This window comes from Cucumis melo, chromosome 12 (genome assembly GCF_025177605.1).
Source record: "Cucumis melo cultivar AY chromosome 12, USDA_Cmelo_AY_1.0, whole genome shotgun sequence".
Taxonomy (NCBI): domain Eukaryota; kingdom Viridiplantae; phylum Streptophyta; class Magnoliopsida; order Cucurbitales; family Cucurbitaceae; genus Cucumis; species Cucumis melo.
In genome coordinates, this window is record NC_066868.1 from 23,751,900 (window position 1) to 23,771,425 (window position 19,526).

General features: G+C 30.3%; 3 protein-coding genes across 3 annotated transcripts; 2 read left to right on the plus strand and 1 right to left on the minus strand.

The window, feature by feature from the left end:
• Positions 1-1,865: 1,865 nt before the first annotated feature.
• On the minus strand, positions 1,866-3,014 carry LOC103486459 (non-classical arabinogalactan protein 31). The gene is made up of 2 exons (XM_008444438.3): positions 2,481-3,014; positions 1,866-2,328 (listed from the first exon to the last, which is right to left on the minus strand). Exons 1-2 carry the CDS (start codon positions 2,911-2,913, stop codon positions 2,024-2,026), a joined length of 738 nt encoding a protein of 245 aa, XP_008442660.1. The 5' UTR covers positions 2,914-3,014; the 3' UTR covers positions 1,866-2,023.
• A 3,097-nt stretch (positions 3,015-6,111) lies between these two features.
• LOC103486451 (serine/threonine/tyrosine-protein kinase HT1-like) lies at positions 6,112-9,008 on the plus strand. The gene is made up of 4 exons (XM_008444425.3): positions 6,112-6,362; positions 6,658-7,837; positions 8,056-8,511; positions 8,604-9,008. The coding sequence occupies exons 2-4, from the start codon at positions 7,151-7,153 to the stop codon at positions 8,889-8,891; spliced, it is 1,431 nt and encodes a 476-aa protein (XP_008442647.1). The 5' UTR covers positions 6,112-6,362; positions 6,658-7,150; the 3' UTR covers positions 8,892-9,008.
• A 5,478-nt stretch (positions 9,009-14,486) lies between these two features.
• Positions 14,487-18,042, plus strand: LOC103486444 (transcription factor bHLH162-like). Its single transcript, XM_008444412.3, has 3 exons — positions 14,487-15,133; positions 15,262-15,627; positions 17,755-18,042. Exons 1-3 carry the CDS (start codon positions 14,879-14,881, stop codon positions 17,899-17,901), a joined length of 768 nt encoding a protein of 255 aa, XP_008442634.3. The 5' UTR covers positions 14,487-14,878; the 3' UTR covers positions 17,902-18,042.
• Positions 18,043-19,526: the final 1,484 nt, after the last annotated feature.

The window sequence follows — 19,526 nt, forward strand, 5'->3', positions numbered from 1 at the left end:
AATCCACTGCACATATACCAAATGACCAACTCATGCCAAAATTATATAAGTGGCAAAAGGAAATTATTAAAATCTTGTCAAAGGGAAAATCTCAAAAGTCATTTGCACGAGAGTAAAGTACATAACAATCCTCTAAAATTTAGAATCATTTGAAACTCTTCGTGAAAATATCAATTGAATGAAAACTAACAATAATTTTCATGTTCTGTATAGAGAACACCGTTGTGGAATAATATACAATGTATGGAATTCTAATAATAATTTTCATGATTTGCACACATAACATCTTTGTGGAATAATATACATATATATGGAATTCTAAAACAAAATCTCAACATGATCCAACAACAAATCGATATATGAATATTTCCACAGTTTCTCAATTTCAGTAATTCGAAGTCTCGTAAAAAAAATTGGATTTTCAATATCATCATAAAAGATAAATTTGGCTTAAGATTGTTACAAAAATTAACACAGCAAAACATGAAAACATATATGTATATAAATCTGAGCCTAACAAATTCACGTTGTCTTAGACAAATTTACTCATCTTAGTGCTTGAGTTTTGAGAGTAATTGTCTCCCAAAATAGAACAGATCACTTTTCTACTAAAAGTAGCACCCCGTCTAGAAAATCAGTAAACAAAACTTTGTGAATATATCGAACGTAAAGATGGTAGATGATGAAGTGAAAATCTTTATGGAAGAAGACAAATGATTATTAAACTAAATAGAAAAAGACCGCATTTATAAACTTATTTGCGACCATTCGTAAAGTCGTGTCCTTTTTCTATAATGCTTTTCATGAAGTGATGTATCAACTCATGATGTATCCATTCATGAAAAAATACAAATAGTTATTAGTTTTCATAAAATAATGCATTTATTCACGAAGAAACACGAAAAATAACCCTTTATTCCAACACTTTGATGAAATTATGTTTTCTTTATTAGATAGATGATATGGTTGGTGACGTTAACATTTGTTTATGACATAAAATTATCGGACTTCTACATACGCTTTATAAATCATAATGAACAAAACTCAACGACCTTCCATATAGACCATAAAGGTTAAAATGATCGAACTCTATAAAATTTGAAATTAAAATTGCACCGATTGGTTTTAAAATTTGAAAAGAATGTATAAAATAAAAGAATTTGAGAAAGAAAGGAAAAAAAAAAAAAAAAGGAGAGTAAAGAGTATATTAATTATTATTATAGGTTGAGACGACAGGGGAGAAAAAGAAGGCGATTTCCGAGGCAGAGGGTGTAGTCGTAGGATTAGGAATCACGTCGACCAACGCCACTACAAACACGCCTCCTCCGCCATATTTTCTGCCTTTCTCACCCCGCCCTTAATTCAATTTCTGACCCTTACTAACATTAAACAAATTACAAACTATAAACATCAAAAGATTATTAAAGATTCGTTAGGAATGTTTACATTTGGTCCAAAAACTTTACTGTATTCATGCTAGTGACAGACTTTGTTGTTGAAAGATTATATTATCAATCATCACAATTTAGTTTACGTCCTTGATTGAGTTGTTATTGTTTCTTGCATTATATCAACAAATACATTTAGCTTCATTGGTAACTATCACTACAATTTAATGCATGAAATTTAGTTATTGAAATTTCTTGTGTACTTTAAACTAGCCAAGAGTTGGTCTATCTTTAGATACTGTTGCTGATGTTAATTACAAATCAACTTGGTTATATAAACCATTTTTCCTATAAAAAAATACCTAACAAATTCTAAATAGTTTTTGTAATAAAAGTTGAGATTATTATTATTATTATTATTATTTTTTTTTTTGTTAAAGATTTATTTTTTCTTTTAGAAAGAAGGGGTACGAAATAGAATAAAAACTCGACTCCATATAAAGGATTTCACAAAAACAACAATGTCACAATACCCTAGAAAAAGTGCAGGAATCCAAAGGCATATATCATAAGTCATTACCAATACAAAACCCCCACATATTACTAAACTACCCCTCTCTCCTTCCCCCCTACTTTCAACCACTACAGGTTGGTTCAAATGCCAATGGACCAACGTTGTAAAGCACAACCGGCTTCTTCTCCTCGTCCGTGAATGCTCTCGCCGGCTTTAACTCCGCTCCATCCTCTCCCCCGTTCAGTTTCGACGCTTTCTTGCAATTGCTATCCGGCGACTCCACTAAATACACCTTGCATCGGTGGAATGCGTAGCTCGTCACATTCTTCGGCGCCGCTAACCGGAAGTACCCATTCTTGTCGCTGGTGGCGGTTTCCACCGTCGGAGCGTACTTGGTGTTCTTGCATGACAACTTCACTGTAGCGCCTGAAAGAAAAAAGAAAAACAGAGCAACTAAGGCCATTTCGCAATACCCATTTCAAATATTTTTGAAAAATTAGTAAAAGTACCGCTAAATCTTATGTGGGTTTACTGTAAATATAATGGTTTTTGAGTAAAAAAGCGATCTTGGAACTTACCGGAAAGTGGTTTAGCTCCGAGAAGAGTATCAACGCCGGGGTACTTGCAAGACTTGCAATAAACAACGCCTTGGACTTCAACGAAGCTTCTTGGGACGTAGGTGGACGGTTTAGGTGAATGAACTGGTGAGGGAACCGGAGAGGGAACCGGGGCGTAGTGAGCCGTAGGGGGAAATGGGTAAACAGGGGAAGGAGCAGGGGAAGGGGAATGAGGATGGTGATGGGAAGTCGGAGACTGGCTCGGGGAGTGGTGGTGGTGGTGGTGGCCGTGGTGGTGGAAGCTTGGAGCTGGGGCAGCTACAGGGTGGTGGGCGTTGTGGTGAGTGGGTGCCGGAGCTGGGGTGGAGGAATATGCGGCGGCTTGGAAAGCATTGAGGCTGCAGCAGAGGAGGAGGAGGACAAGGAAAGAAGCATTGGCAGTAAGAGAGGCCATTTGGTAGTGATACGAAAGAATATTGAAGCATTGGACGCAAGGGGTTTATTATATATACTATGGGTGATGGTTAATTGTATGATATGATTTTAAAAATAATAAATAATAAGTGTATATATATATATACATTCAAAATGAAGTTTATATGACATAAATCAGTAAAAATTGAATAGTCAGTGTTTTTCTAGATGACTGTGCCACTCCTTTTAACTTTTGTTTTGAACATTTTTATTACCATAATATACCACTCATGTTATGTTAACATTTTTCTAACAAAAAGAATTTGAATCCACCGGGATTATGTATACATATACGTTGGTGACGAAAAGGTTCGTGTTCAACTCTCTATCTTGAGATGATATGGACTTTATCAATTTCTACTTACTTGAAAATTTAAAAATAGAATTTTTTTTTTTTATCAATTATATACAAACTTAAATTTGGTACAAAATGAAGAAATTGAATGTTGCAACTTTAGAATTTGTTTTAAAGAAATAAAAAAGCAAAAAAGATAGAAATTGACAAGTGGAAAGAGAAGGTAACATGCAGATGCAGTGGATACAGAGTGAGTAATTTCATGCAAACATAGAAGACAACAACGTTATATTGCCTTCTATGTTCCCCAAACCCTTATTGTAGGGTGGCTCAATATTATTATACACACATTTCTCACCTTTATGTTCTGTAAAGCCATACTTTTTTTTTTTTTTTTCCATTTTGAACAAATTAAACCTTACGAAGGATTTTAGAAGTCTTTTTTTTTTTTTTTTTGTAATATATAACTGATTACTATATATATATTTGTATTCATTGAAAAAAACACGGCGAACATAAAAACAACACTACACCAAGAAAAAAGGTTGGACGTACTCAAAGAGAAGGGCTAACTTTGTTTTAGTCCAAATTAATCCGGTTGGCCTCGCTTCGAGCAAGAATGAGACTAAGACAACCCTCTATGTTTCTTGAATAAAGCCTGCTATGATCTATTTAGGCTTGGAGAAGAAGATGCTTTGGGTCAAAAACCCAAACCCAAACTCACTTCATCAACGTCCGCCTTCACCAAGGTTGAGCAAGGTAGAGACCAACCTCAAAATTTGACGAGAATGGGACATGCCAAGACCCATATGGTTTAAGAGATAACCTAACATGAGTCGGAAACGTAAATTAGGATGTCTCGAGTCAAAATTTCACTATAAGTACATCATCATGACCATAGAGAGAAAGTTCATCCATTACAATACTCAAATTGAAAGTTCATCCATTACAATACTCAAACTTTCTACTTACTACACATATACGCCATCTTACTTAAGCAAGAATTGACGCTTGTATGACAAGCGTCCCCACATCGTTGTGCAAATCTTTTCATCTTGTGGGTTACATTTTTCTTTAAAATATAACTTTATCATTGTTGTCATCTGAAAGTCAAATGTGTTTTTTTTACAAATTTTGATACTAACAATATATAACTTTCTCGTCTATTTTTCTCTCTTCGTAATTACTCTTTTCCCACGCTCACGCCTTTTACGTTTAATTATATTGAGCTATGCTATGCCACCATTGAAAGTTTCAAGTTTTAATTATATTGATCAGAAATTTTGAACAAAAACACATATTATCAATTCATTTCTTAAATGAATGATAAAATTACAAATAATTGTATTCAAAACTAACTAAAAATGCATATTTGCTCCAAATTGAAATGAGATAGAAGTTGACAAATTCTAATAATGTTATATGTTCGTAACCACTAATAGATTGAATACAATATTTAAGCTTTCAATTTGATATTTGTATTTGAACTCATCTAAAAATAGGTTTAATTTATTTTAAATGTCAATAGAACCAAAATTCAATTAGGTTCAAAGAATCAAGCGTACAAATCAATCAAATTAAAGTCTACAAAGCTCTCGACCGAGAACTCTATATATACATATACATAGAAGAAAAGAGTTTTAAAAAATGTTATATTACATATACCTCTTTAAGTGAATTCTCTCGATAATCAAAATATTTCCTCTAATTTAGTTGGACCCAATTCCTAAAGTTTGTAAGCACATTTGTTATTCTATTTTATTTCTTTTACAATTCTTGGGAGAAGAAAAAGAAAATTGACATTTTAACTTAATAGTTAAATCACTACTAAATATTTATGTCATTTCTCATATTAAACTTTGTTTTCTTCTCTCTCTTTTTTTTTCCAATCAAATCCATTCTATTGGTTTATAGATCCGAAAAAGTAAACAGAATGAGTCTGTGTCTTCAATCCTACGAAAGTAAATAAATGTGAATGCATTCCCAAATGCGTTCTCGAGATCAATGATTTCAGTAACCACATTCATATTTTGAAAATTCAATTCAACATTATTGCCTTTTAAAGCCACGTAACGATGTGACATTTAATGCTTCACTTTAAACACACATACACACACACACACACAAAAAAAAGGTCATTTAATGCATATAATGTCAATTGTTATTTTTCTATTTGGATCCAATTCCGTACATTCCAAGCCCATTTGCCACCCCCAAACCCAACACTCAAGCCCAAACCCTCAGATCCATTTCTTAAAACAATCTTTTTTCTTTCCATTATCTCAATCACTATAAAAATATCACAACACTAATATTTGGTCATACAATTCTACTTGACATTTGCAATTTATATTCTAATTTGTTGGTACCCATAGAAATTTATACAAAAATATAAAAACAAAACATTAATTGAAAAACTAATACTTGGTTGTGTACCTTATCTTTAAAGAAGTTGATTTTTTTTTTTAAAAAAAAAAATTGTCATGTGACCACCCAAATATTTTTCTATATAAAATATCAATTTACATATGAATGTCTAAAAAATCTATAAAAAAAATCACATGTCGATGTAATGAGAAGGAAAAGTGTTGATAGATTTCCACTTTTGTGACACCGTTAACCAAGGAAGACCGTACCAATCCTTGGTGCCACGCTGGAATTTGAAAAAAGGTCAAGGTTTGACCTTTTGATTTTTGTAATTGCATGGGATTTTGACACGTGGACTTTCCCTTCACTTTTTGTGGCTATTTTGGGCCCCGTACCTTCATGCCGCCACGCCGCAGTTGAACTTGAACGCTCCCCCTTCCAAATACAACCTTTTCTTTTTTTAAAAAGGTCGTAGGCTCCACGAGATGCTCGTAGAACCAACACCGGTTTCTTCTGCGTGCGTACCACATTTGATATTTTCTCTCTTTTTCTTTTTCTTTTTCTTTTCTTGTTCCTTTGTTTGTCTGTTTGTTTTCTTCTCCATCTCAATTAACATCTGTCATTCCCAATCCCACAACCATAAGATTCTATATTCATCCGTTCCTTTTCCAAATTATAAAGTATATACCCCTTTTCCCCCTATTTCATAATTTCATGGCTTGGCTTCCATTGCTGCTGGGTGGATCCACCCTTTTGTTGATCTCCTGGTGAGTTTTTGTTTTGTGGGTCTTGTGTTTATTGCATTTTCTCTTGTTTTCTTGCTTACCCTTTAGTTTTCTCTTGTGGGGAACTTCGAATATGACTTTTATTTTGTGTTTGAACAAGGGGATTGTGGTTGTTGTTAGTATGAATGCGATTGAGGATAGACTTTTTCTTTTGTTTTTTGCTTTCTTGGTGAGGTTGGAAAATGGGGTATTGTTTTTAATCGGTTTCTCTGTTTATTTTTTCTTCTTTTTTTTTTTTTCTATTTGTTTATTGGATTTCTGTTGTGGAATTTTTCAGAGACGTAGGAACGCGAAGTGGTTTGACTTTTCTTTCTGAAGCTAGAAGTTTAGGTTTGAAAACAGGGGGAGGAATAATTTGTTGAATGTTCAGACAATGTGGTGGAAGGTTCGGGGAGAGATTACTGTGATTTGGATGCTCAGAGATTGAGGCTTTTTTTTCTTCTTTTTTCTCTTGGTGTTTCATGGGATATATTGGGTTTCAAGGGATTTTGGTTTTGATGGAGATGAGATTATTGGTTGAAACGATCTTGTTCTTGATCGATCTTCACAGCTTTGATTAGCTCTTGCTGAAGAAGAAGAGTTTCTGTTGATTCCTGTTTTCCTAATTGTGATTTGGGATTCTGGAGCTGTATGATTCAGAATAATTTGTCTCACAATTACACTTTTGAGTTCAAGCCTTCTTCTCATCTGGTGAAGCAGAAGAAGAAAACCAATAAGGTTTTTGAGTACGAGATCGGTTAGTTTCTTTGTTTTCAACCTTTAGAAAAACTATGGAGGAAGATCCTAATTCTTGGTTAAGAAGAACTAATTTTTCTCACACAATATGCTATCGATTAGAGTCCTTAAGTTTGGCTTCCTTTCCTGTCACCACTCAGTCACCTCCCAAACCAGCTGTGCAATCAAAACCGAACCCTTGTTATAATCTAACGAAGCAGAGGTCTTTATCTCCTTCTCCACAAACGAAACTCTCCAGTGCATTTAAGGATGCACGTATCGATCAGAAGCGATTTTCGACTCCACAGCCTCAGAGAAAAGAACCTCTAAAAGAGAAGAGCAAAAGGCTGTTTAGTAAAAGAGCCAAGGTGCAGAATTCCCTCAAGGAAGAGAAGTTAAAACGACCTTTGAGGCATCTTGTCTCTTTTAAAGGCAACGAGAAGTTAAAATTCAAGGACTCTTCTTGGAGTAAGCTTTTTGAGCACGGTGGAGGGAAGGTCACGGCTGTTGAAGCTGTAGACGAATTGTCGATCGACCTGTCTAAGTTGATGTTTGGACATAGATTTGCTTTTGGAGCTCACAGTCGACTTTACCACGGAATTTATGAAGATAAAGTTGTTGCTGCTAAGATGATCAATCTACCAGCCAATGATGAAAATGGCGATCTCGCAGGTCGCTTAGTAAAGCAATTTGGTAGAGAAGTAACCCTTTTATCTCGTCTTCACCATCCCAATGTTATAAAGGTAAACACCTTGCACCTTGGTTGATGACAACTTCATCTGAATTGCACTTTCTTGGGTCATTTAACTATAGTTTTCAGGCATATCTTTCTGCTGAACTTTTATGGTTATAAATTTCTATATCATTTGATATGAGTTCCCTGTTGTTAATTGAAAAGAAAAAGTATCTATCTATTAAATTGTGTATGTATTAAGAATATTGTATTCACATTGCTTTACAGTTAGTAGCAGCTGTGAAAAAGCCACCTGTTTATTGCATCATCACTGAGTATCTACCTCAGGGTTCCTTGAGGGCATATCTTCACAAACTAGAGAAAAAATCTCTCCCATTGCAAAAACAAATTGCCATTGCCTTAGACATTGCTCGTGGGATGGAATACATTCACTCGCAAGGTGTCATTCATCGGGATCTCAAACCTGAAAACATTCTTATTGATGAAAACTTCTGTCTAAAGATTGCCGATTTCGGCATTGCTTGTGAGGAGGCACATTGTGATACACTGGCCGAGGACCCTGGAACTTTCCGTTGGATGGCCCCGGAAATGATCAAACGCAAACCCTATGGAAGAAAGGTTGATATCTACAGCTTTGGACTAATCTTATGGGAATTGGTAGCTGGAAAAATCCCTTATGAGGATATGACTCCAATCCAAGCAGCTTTTGCAGTTGTAGATAAGGTAGTTTATTTGTTTTTGTTGTTTGGTAACATCTTTGTTGACTAACTTTATCTCTTCTCATCTGAAACACTGTTGATGTTGTATTTTTTCAGAATATTAGACCGGTCATACCGAGCGAGTGTCCTTCAGTGATACGGGCGTTAATCGAGCAATGCTGGTGTGAGAAACCAGAAAAGAGGTTGGAGTTTTGGCAGGTGGTGAAAGTGTTGGAGCAAATTGAGAGTTGTATTGGGGGAGATGGTACATTGATGATGAGTGTAGAGTTACAGGGGAAGGCAAGTTGGGAAGATCACAAGAAAGGTTTAAAGCATTGGATACAGAAGCTTGGTCCTCTTAATTCTCATAATTCTCTCAACTCCTCTAGAGCTAAATTCATATGATTCTTTCTTTGCCCTTTTTCCCTCTTTTCTTGTTGAAAATATCACATTCACTTCCCAGGTTCAATGTAGATAAAAAGAAAGAAAAAGGAAAATAAAAAAGAAACACTTTTTGCAGTTTTTCTTTTGGTTAATTTGTTCTTGTTTCTAACATTCACGTGACTGCAATGAATATGGTGCGTTTCTGAAAGGAAAAGAACAAGATTAAAGGCTTCAAAATGGATTGTAATTCTCTTCCAATCTGTAAATTAAGATGAAATTTTGTTGTGCTTTTTTGTTGGTTTCTTTGTAGTCATGATTCATCTGCTTCATCCATTTCACAAAAGCTTGAATATGGGTTTGTAGAATGGGAAACTCTATATCCAATCCACCAATAGGAAATTAAAATCTTGATTTTGAAAAGTAAGATTGAATGAAGATGAAGCCGCCCCACCCCCTCCCCCTATAATCAGTTTCATCTAACACTAAACTAAACTTTGTCTCAATCCAAAATTAGAACTTCAAATTGTTGCCAATCTCAATCTTTCTTCTACATATAATGGTATAGTGGTGAGGATATAATGCACTCATCGTAAGGTTGTGCTAAACTCTCAACTCCAATTTCTTTCTTTCTTTTTGTTCTATCTAAAGCTTTATCAACTACCATATATCTTAACTGTTCGGACACTTTGTGTTTTGAATATGTATAACAAAATTGTTATTGATTATTAATAGCCTAATCATTATTTTATTTTATGTATTAAATTTTGCATAACCTGCTTCGATAAACCAAAAAAATAGAAGTTATTTACTTGAGACGAAAGTATGTTGTTGATCACATACTTGGATTCCATCCAATTAATTGATCTAAAGGGTTTGTAGCATACTTGGATTCCATCCAATTAATTGATCTAAAGGGTTTGTAGTAAATAGATAAAGTTGAATGTCTTGTCTCGACAGTATAATAAATATAACTAATTTTGTAAATTTTACAAAAGATGTAAACATATCTTTCATATGAGATAAGTGAGTGCAGTATCCTATACAATGAGTTTGTGTAAGACTGGATTTGGAAATGACCGATATAACACAAACTATTATAACTCAACTATAATTAGTAGATATATATTATTTGACAATTTTGGTCCTCGATGTTTGATATTTGTGTCTATTTGATTTTTGAAGTTTAAAAATAGACATTTTAACCACAATGTTTAAAAAATGATTCTAAATAGTCTTTTAAGTTAATTTTACGGTTAGTTGAGTAAATGGAGAAGTAAAGTCGGCATGTTGAGTTGGCAAATTGTTATTGAGGTGTAATTTTTACTTGGGTGAATTTTTTTCTCTCCAACTGTTTATTTCTTTCTTTCCCTTTCTTTCACGTTTCCGAACCCATTCTCCTGTTGTTCCTTATGTTTTTTTGGCTTCTATGTTGGACATTTTGATCTTCGAACTTCAAACCCTCCACAAATTGTATCCAAGATTCGAAACCTGTTTCAGGCAAAGAAAACTGAGAGAAAAATGGAAGTGCGTCTTAAGACATTGACTAAATTTTAAGTTGAATCATAGTTAGTATCTCAATTTCAAATTTCGATTGGGCTTGGTTGTGCGATATGGATTTTGTTTTGGGGTTTTAAATTAAAGTTACAATTTTTTTGCAGGGACGAAATCTTGAAAGATAAAGAATAAGAGAGGAGGAATGTGTTATAACACAAATTTCATGTCTTTTAATTAGTCCTTCTCTTAATGATGGGTGTAGTGTGTACGTAAAGAAGTGTCTTTTGTGGCATATATATATATACACACACATCAGTGATAGCTTCTTCTCCAAGTTCCACCTCATTAAACTTTGCAAACTCGATATACCACGTCACTTTTCGTTAATCAACTAACCTTCAGGAACTAAAATGTCTCTTTTAAAGTTACAAAATCAAATAGACACGAACATCAAACATTGGAACCAAGAATACATTTTACCCATTATTTAGATTGAGGTTAGAGACATTACACTGCATGCTTTACTTACTATGCATATCGATAAAAAGAAGTAGATCAAGAAAATAAAGGAAAGTTATAGTAGTTTGGTTTAGATTTTTATTTCTAATAAATTAAGTGATTTACTTTTATTGTATTGTATTGTTTTTTTTTATTATTATTATAAAATAAAAGTATTGTTAGTTTCTAGTTTTCTTACCATAAAAAATTCCATTCGATTTTTTTTAAAAGATACATTAGTTCAAATTTATGAAAAGTATAAAAAATAAAATTGATTATCAAGCATAAAGTTTTTAATTGAACTAATATGTAATATTCCATTTTCAACCTTATAATTATAAAATACATGCAAACAATTTATTTAAATACTTACATATGTTTTAAATTGAAAACAACACTTGTATGATTTTCCATTACAAAAACAAAGAAAAAAAAACATAATTTTGAGTGGGACGAAAGGTAGAGGTGTATGAAAGACAATTATGAAATGACCCATCTCTTGGATATGAATATAGTCAAACAAATTCTTAAAATTTTAATTTTGTGTCTAATGAATAAAAACATCTAACAATATAAGATATGAAAAGTTATATTAAAATTTAGTCACTAAAAAGTGTTCTTAAATTATAAGAAGTAACTTTAAGTATAACATGAATTAGATTAGTATAAAAAGAAATTAACAATAAAAGTCTATCAAAATTTTAATACACAAAGAAAAGTAATTAGAAAAATTAATGATTCGAAATTAGAAAGGAACTTTAATAATCATTGAAAGTAAATACTTTTTTCTCAAAAAGATTGGAGAACTATATGTGTGTGTGTGTGTCAATTTACACTAAAAATGTAACATAAATTTATTAAGAAAGGAATGTGAAAAGTTAAGGTAAGTTAATAACTGATTAATTTTTTTAATTAGAATATATATGAAAATTTCTTGGCATGTCAAAAGTTTTTATAATTTTACTTTTAATTTCTTATTATATTCATTTTTAGAAAATTTTAAAAGCTTTATTTTAAGAAAATTGTAAGAACTAAAGCCTATGAGAAAGATAATTAGTAAATCAACCAAAACTTTGATGATAAGGAGAATTATATAAAACAAAACGTTAGATTAATGAAAAGTACATAACAAAATTATGTTTCCATTATTATAAAACAATCATATAATTATTTATACATAAATCAAAACTAACCCAATATCAATGATTTTTAATATCATATACTTATATTTACACTAATATTGACAATACAAATGAAAATATAGTTTCTCATTATAATAAAAAATAAAGTAAAAAATATTTCACATGTAATAGAGTCCTCAAACAAAAATCTTACAAAATATTAAAAATTATTATTTTCATATTTTTACGACTAAAACATATTCTTATTTCTTTTTTTTTAAAAAAAAAAAGATAAACCAAGAAACAAGAAACATGAAATGAAAAATAGAAAAATAGAAAACAAAAACATCGATCATTAAACCGGATCTTAACGACCATTAGTTCACTTAAAAGATACAAGTAAATTTGTATTATAATAATTCATGTGTTTTTTTTTTATGAAAATGAATAATATACTATTTTATGTTTAATAAAAGACAAGTGTATACATTTATGTATGTGAAATGACACTGTCTAAGGACGCACGTGGCCCTAACTCTTTCATAGATATAAACCCATGTTTGCATCAACATCCTTTATATGCATGAGCTTTAAACATTTTGCTATAACATGCATGTATATATATATGTATACACATCCATGCATATATATACTAACTTGTGGTTCAAGTACAACTTTGGTGGTTCCCCAAGCTAAGGATTGATGCTTAGTGGACACAATTGAAATTTCAAAGTGAATACCCTTTGAATGTGGAGATATTTTGAAACATAGTCACTCATGGTTTAGAATTATTCTAAGATTTGTCGTCAGAAGAAGAAAAATATAAAAAATTGGGGAAAGAAAGAAAGAAGATGAAAAAGAAGAGAGAAATTGTTTCATCAGACAAACAAAATATGATTTGATATATTTTTGTGAAGATACATGTGTGGCAAACCTTTATTTTTGTAAATTTTGAAATTTGAATTGATTAAATCACTACCAAATATTAGCATGTGTATAATGTTGTTACTGTGTATTTTTGTTTGTTTCATTCATGGATAGAACATTCAAAAAAAAAAAAAAGGAAAAAAAAAAAAAAGAGGCTCAAAATGAATAAAGTTTTTCTACCAAAAAAAAAAATGCAACAAAAACAAAAATCACTAAAGGATCGCTGCTGTGATAAAACAACAAAAATGTCACGAAGTTATTTATGGTGTATAATTATCTCAAAGTATGCGACTATTATGACGAAGTGGAAGCATTAATGACATTTTTTCTTCGTCTCTAAACACCATTTTTTAGTGACTATTTTGTACTTCTCAATTAGTTACCCAATCAACGAAATTTCAAAACTTTCCAATTGCAAACTATTTATTTTTACTATTTTACGTTAATCAATTTTATCGTTTACCATTAAAAATTATAGTACTAATTTAAATTTACATTTTAAAAAAAGGAGAGAGAATATTTTGTAATACGAAAAGTTGTGGTTAGAGTGGCACCAACAAAGTCTCCTTTATTAAAGGACGATGTTGATTGTATTGTCCTTTTACTTTCCTTTGTATTTTATCAAATATGTCAGGTCTTCGTTTTTTTGTATTCTTTTACTTATTATTAGAAAACCTATCATAAACAACAAAATCGACATACCCATAATTATTGATATCTATCGTTAATAAAATATAAAATTTTACTATATATCGTAAATAGTTCGAAAATATTTAAAAATGTTCATACATATTCTTCTAATTATTGTTATCGTTTTTTATTTATTTAATAGATATTAATAGGATATGTATGAACCACAAATTTTCTGTCATGTGCTCGACCTGTGGAGCCTCCATTTATTGTATTTTACTTATTGTATTCTTCTTCCCAGAAGAAAAGCCAATTAGAAATTGTGAAACCATATATCATTTTCCACACATTTCATTGGTAAAATATTATAAAATTTTCTTCTACACTATTGTCCGTCATTTTCATCCACAATAATATCACTTTCTTTTGAATAAAATAAAGATGAAATTAAATTAATAATATTTTATATGTTACAAAAATCCTCAAAATTATATATAAAATTAATTAGTTGTACAAAATAACAACACATCAAATTGATATGCACTACGTGATAGAAATTTAAATTAACAAAAACCAAAATGCCATGTGATAGAAATTTAAATTTGACTAGACTAATAAACAATATATTCATTATATTAGATCAAATTAGTAGGGGCATCAATATTATTGGTATACACACATAGTTTTAAGATAAAGAAAAACATAAACATAATATTTTTAAACATTTTCATACATTTCATAGAAATTATTACTTCAAACCAAGTACAATAATCTGAAATGAAATGACTGAGGTATTTATGATTTAAACAAACAAACACAATAATTAAAAAAAAAAAAAAAACAAGTAATATTGTCTAGAAATATAATGAAAAATAATAAAGAAAATTCAACAACTACCCCTACTATATGAACAATTAACGCCCTGAAAATGGACTAAGGTTTGAATGAAGAATCTGGTCTCTTGTTCATTAGTTACTTTAAACGACTAGTTACTAGACACTAATGTAAGAATTTCCAAGATTTTAAGTGAGAACTATCTGATTTTATTAGAAAATTTGAGAATGAAGATAATAGAGAGAGATGGGAGTGACAAGTTGTCAAAAGGTTTGTGATGGAGGAGGGGTGACTGTCACATCAAATCAACTTGGCTAAAAAATTCTTATTTGTTTAGTTATTATTTTTGTGACTTGCATTATATTTCCAATTAACCTCTTATATGGCTGACTACTCAAAATTTATCCATGGTTCAATTTTAAAATTAAACGTAACGTGTTATTAGAGTCAGATAAATTTCAAATCGAAAATCAATCCATAATAAAATTGAAATTCATCCCGAAAATGATAATAATAAATTGGCATATGACATCATCACCGGCGGCTCTAATTTTAACTTTACCCTTAATAATAAATATAAAAGAAGAAGAAGCAAATCTTTGTGAAGGGTTTTGTGAAAAGCTCTCAATAATGTCGAACCCTATCCGTTGTCAGCCAACTCCACAAAGCGATCGAAAATTCGTAGAAAGGAATCGAAGGAAAGAAATGAAATCCCTTTTCTCGACACTAAATTCTCTTCTTCCAAATCATACCTCAAGGGTTTAATTTCTTTCTGATCTATGTGTTTTTCTTTTTCTTTCTTTTTTTTTTTTCACTTCCATTTGTTTTTTTGTTTAAAATAACCCCATGAGAAAAAAAAAAGATGATTGAAAAATGTTTGTGTTCAGGAAGCTCCAAGAACAGTGCCGGATCAACTTGAAGATGCCACGAATTACATAAAAGAATTACAAAAGAACATACAGAAATTGAAAGAGAAGAAAGAGGAGCTAATGGGAAAAAATAAAATGGAAGAAGATGAAGAAGCAGAAGGAAGAAGAAGAAGAAGATTTGAACATGAAACAAAACCTAAATTATTGCTACAAGTTAAAGCTCATCAAATTGGTTCTTCAGTGGAAGTGTTTTTGACCACTGGATCAGACTATCACTTTATTCTTCAACAAGTCCTTCGACTTCTTCAAGATAATGGAGCCGAGATCCTCAATGTCAACCAGTCCATGTTCACAGATCGGGTTTTCCATAAGATAACGGCTCAGGTACTCTATTATTATCTCATTATGTCTCATGATGATTTAGGTCTCCTTTGATAAATCGTCCGTCTGATTTTTTGATTTGGTTTTTTAAATTTTGGGTTTCATTATTGTTGGCATTTTGTTTGGATATTTTCAAATTTCAAAAGAATTGAATTAGGTATGAAATTTTTTGGTTTTTTGGAAAGTTTCCAAAAAAAGAAAAAAAGAAAAGAAAAAAAGCATTTTTAGTAGTCAAAGCTTGGGTTGGTTTTTGAAAACTATAGTTTTTTTAAGCTAATGGTGAAAATGAAAGGAACAAATTGATGATGGTGTTTAATATATGAACTAAAATGGATAAGCTTTATCATGGATGTATTTAGGAGTGATTTTGAGTTGATCATATTCAGTTTTTTTTATTAAATTATTTTTCTTTTAAAAAAAATGGTAACTTGAACTAAAATTGATTTTAGATAACTAAAAAAATCATTTCAAATTGATTTTGAAAAAAATTAGGTGATAAATGATTTTGTGTTAATATCATTTCCAAAATGGTCGTCATATTGAGTTGATGTGTAAAATATTGATAGCTAGCTATTTGTAATTTTTTTAAAAAAATTTTAAATATTAATACAAAAAAGTGTCTCACTTTAAATTGTTAATAAAACAAACAATATATGTTTTGAATTTTCCTTCGAACATCTTATACGTTTACAAAAATAACACAAACAATATGTTTTGACAATTCAACGGCAATAACAATATATGTTTTATTTTTGACAAATTTCTTAAAAAAAATAAAACAAATAATATGTTTTGATTTTTTTTTTCAATATCTATATATAAACATATATCTACTACGAATTCTTTCCAATAAAATAAATATAAATGAATTTTATTACAATTATTTAAGTCTTGTTCGGTAAGTATTTCAACTTTTCATTTTTGCTTTTTCTATTTTTAGATTCTATTTTTAAATTTGTGTTTTTTAAAAACAAAAATCTTATATGTTTTTATTTTTGTTTTTGTTTTTCTCTATCTTTTAGATTTTATTTTTAATTTTTTGTTTATTAAAATAAAAAATCTTATATTTTGGTAATCGATTTTGTTTTATGTTTTTTTTAAAACAAAATGCAAATTTTTTAAAGTTTTTTTTCTTCATTATTTAAAACAAATTTCTTGTTTAAAAAACAAAAAGTGAGTTTATTATCAAACACATACTATTTTAAAAAAATTAATTTTCAAAAACAAAAAATAGAAGACAAATAGGTTAAATAACTATTTCTCAAATAAAAAATATAATTATTTATTGAGTAACCACTTTTTGGAACCAAACATAAGAATGAAAAATCAACCGGCTCTAAACAATTGAAAATCAATTTTTTAAGAGTTTAATACCAATTCATATAAATGGAAAAAGAACTTCACCACTTTAGAGGAAAAACTTGTACGAAGACACTTATAAAAGTTAAGAGTTTAAATTGATAGATTTACGAAAGTCAAGAGTTTAAAATTGATAGATTTATAAAAATTCAAAGTTTAAATTGATGAATCGGCGAGAAATTTAAGTTTCAAATTAATACAATTATTAAATTAAGATTCAAAATAATACAATTATTAATTTAGAGTTCAAATTAATGAACAATCATGGTTAGAAAGAAGAGAAAAAAAAAAAAAAAACCTTAAAGGTGAGAGAGGTGTTCAAAGGCCCTAGTTTTTTTTTTTAAATAAAGTAAAAAAGTCAAATAGACCTTTAACTTTCAAATTTTGAATTTAAAATCATTGCTATGAATTAGTAGAATTTATAAGTTAGAATTAAGAAAAAATTGTAGTTCTAATTTATAATTTAAAAAACCAACAACAATAATAACAACAACAACAACAACAAAAACAACAACCACCAACAACCACAACAACAACAACAACAACAACAACAACAACAACAACAACAACAACAACAACAACAACATAAGAATTACATTAACCCATTACTTTCTCATGTATTATTTGTCATATATAATAGCAATAAATTAGGTAATTTAGTATATAGTAGATGATATATAATTAAGATGCAAATTACAATGTGGAAGAAGAAGAAGAAGATGATGATGATGATGATGCTGATGCTGATGATAATGATATTGAAAAATTTAGGTGGATGGAGAAGGAATAGGGCCAGGAGATGGTGAAAGGATTTGTAAGACAGTGAAGAAATTTGTTTCACAGTACAAAGATGAGCAATGCAGTGTTGATTACAATGGCAATGGCAATGGCAATGGCAATGGTGGGGAAGATTTATGAAGCCATTTATTATTGTACTGTCTTTTATGGATAATTAATGCTTGAAATCAAACCATCCCATTATTATTATATCATAATGTTCCTTTGCATTATTATTGGTGAATTATATCCATATAATCCCAAATTGTTTGTTTTTCTTTATTTTTGTCAATTTCCCTTATTTTAATTTCATTTACTCAAGGCTTTGCATTTTTCTAATTAATTAAGTCATACCTTCAGAAAAAATTTGACATTTTCACTTTCTTTGTTTTTTTTTCCAAGTAATTCAATGTATATTTGTGGTCGTAAACGAGTTCAAATTTAAAACGTTTTGATGGAGAATATATATTTTAATAAGTCGACATGTTAAAAGAGCATTGTCTCCGGCAAGAATTTTAACTTTTTTCATTTTTAAGAAATGTTACAGAAAACGAAAAAGTAATGATGTGATTTTTTTTGTTGAGAAATATTGTTGACAGCTAATACGTCGCCATGACTAATTTGATTGCATTTTCAATAATTAATTCAAGAAACTCTCTTTCAATTGAGGCCCAAAATATCTCTTTAATTATTGTAATATATTAGCATCGATTAATGTGTGTTCATTTTGCCGACACTGTACATACAATTAGCATTGGCCAAAATTAGATAAGAGAAGAATATATCATGATAAATAAGGGAACACACCTACTTCTAATAGTACGGGACATTTTTGGCAAAACCAAAAGTAAGATTATGAAAATCATTTATATTAAAGGTGGACAATACCATATCATTTGTCGAGAGATATTTGAGGTCCATTATGATCATATAGCTTAACTCTCTATCTATTTATAATGTTTCTAATGACTCCACTCATTCATTGACGACTAACTTCAACTACTATCTTTGTTATGCAATATCTGTTAGGACTAGATTTGGTGACAAGCTCTAGCAAAAACCACATTCGATCCCAATTTCAGTAACCACCATCTCAAGCAACTCTTAGGCCAATTTCATCAATCATCTACGACAATCCATTCATAATGTTTTAATATTCTTATTTTACAGTAATTTGATGCTAATAGAAATATTTTGAATATAATAAAACAAACGAATTTGTATATTAAAATGCTTTTAGGAAAAATACAACAAATATTAGAAGCACTACTAAAAAAAACACCCCTCGTCAACCATTCTTCTTGAATTACTATTAAATCGTATAAGTTCATAACCTACCATTCATTCCTTTTAAAAATTGTTTATCTAATTAAGTCATTTCTTGTGGTTGCTTTTGTATTATTATGCCTATAAAACTTTTCTTTACCAAATCTTATAATCGATGGGGTTTTATAGACTAATAAAAATAATTACAAAAAATATAAGGAATAGGGTTTGAATCTAAGTCCAAAATAGACTCAGAGACAATTAGCTAAATTTTAAAACTAATATTATACATATAAAGTTGAGGGAGCTCAAGCCTTTTATAAACCTATGATAAATTCTATACATACAAATGTTAATATTACGTCTCGACTAATCTCTTTTTACGGAATATATGGTAACTTGGGTAATTTGAGAGAGTTGGTTTAGATGAATAAAAGAAACCAACTTTGCTAACTGGTAATTAAAGTTATTCGCGTCAATTCACATTTCTCATCAAAATA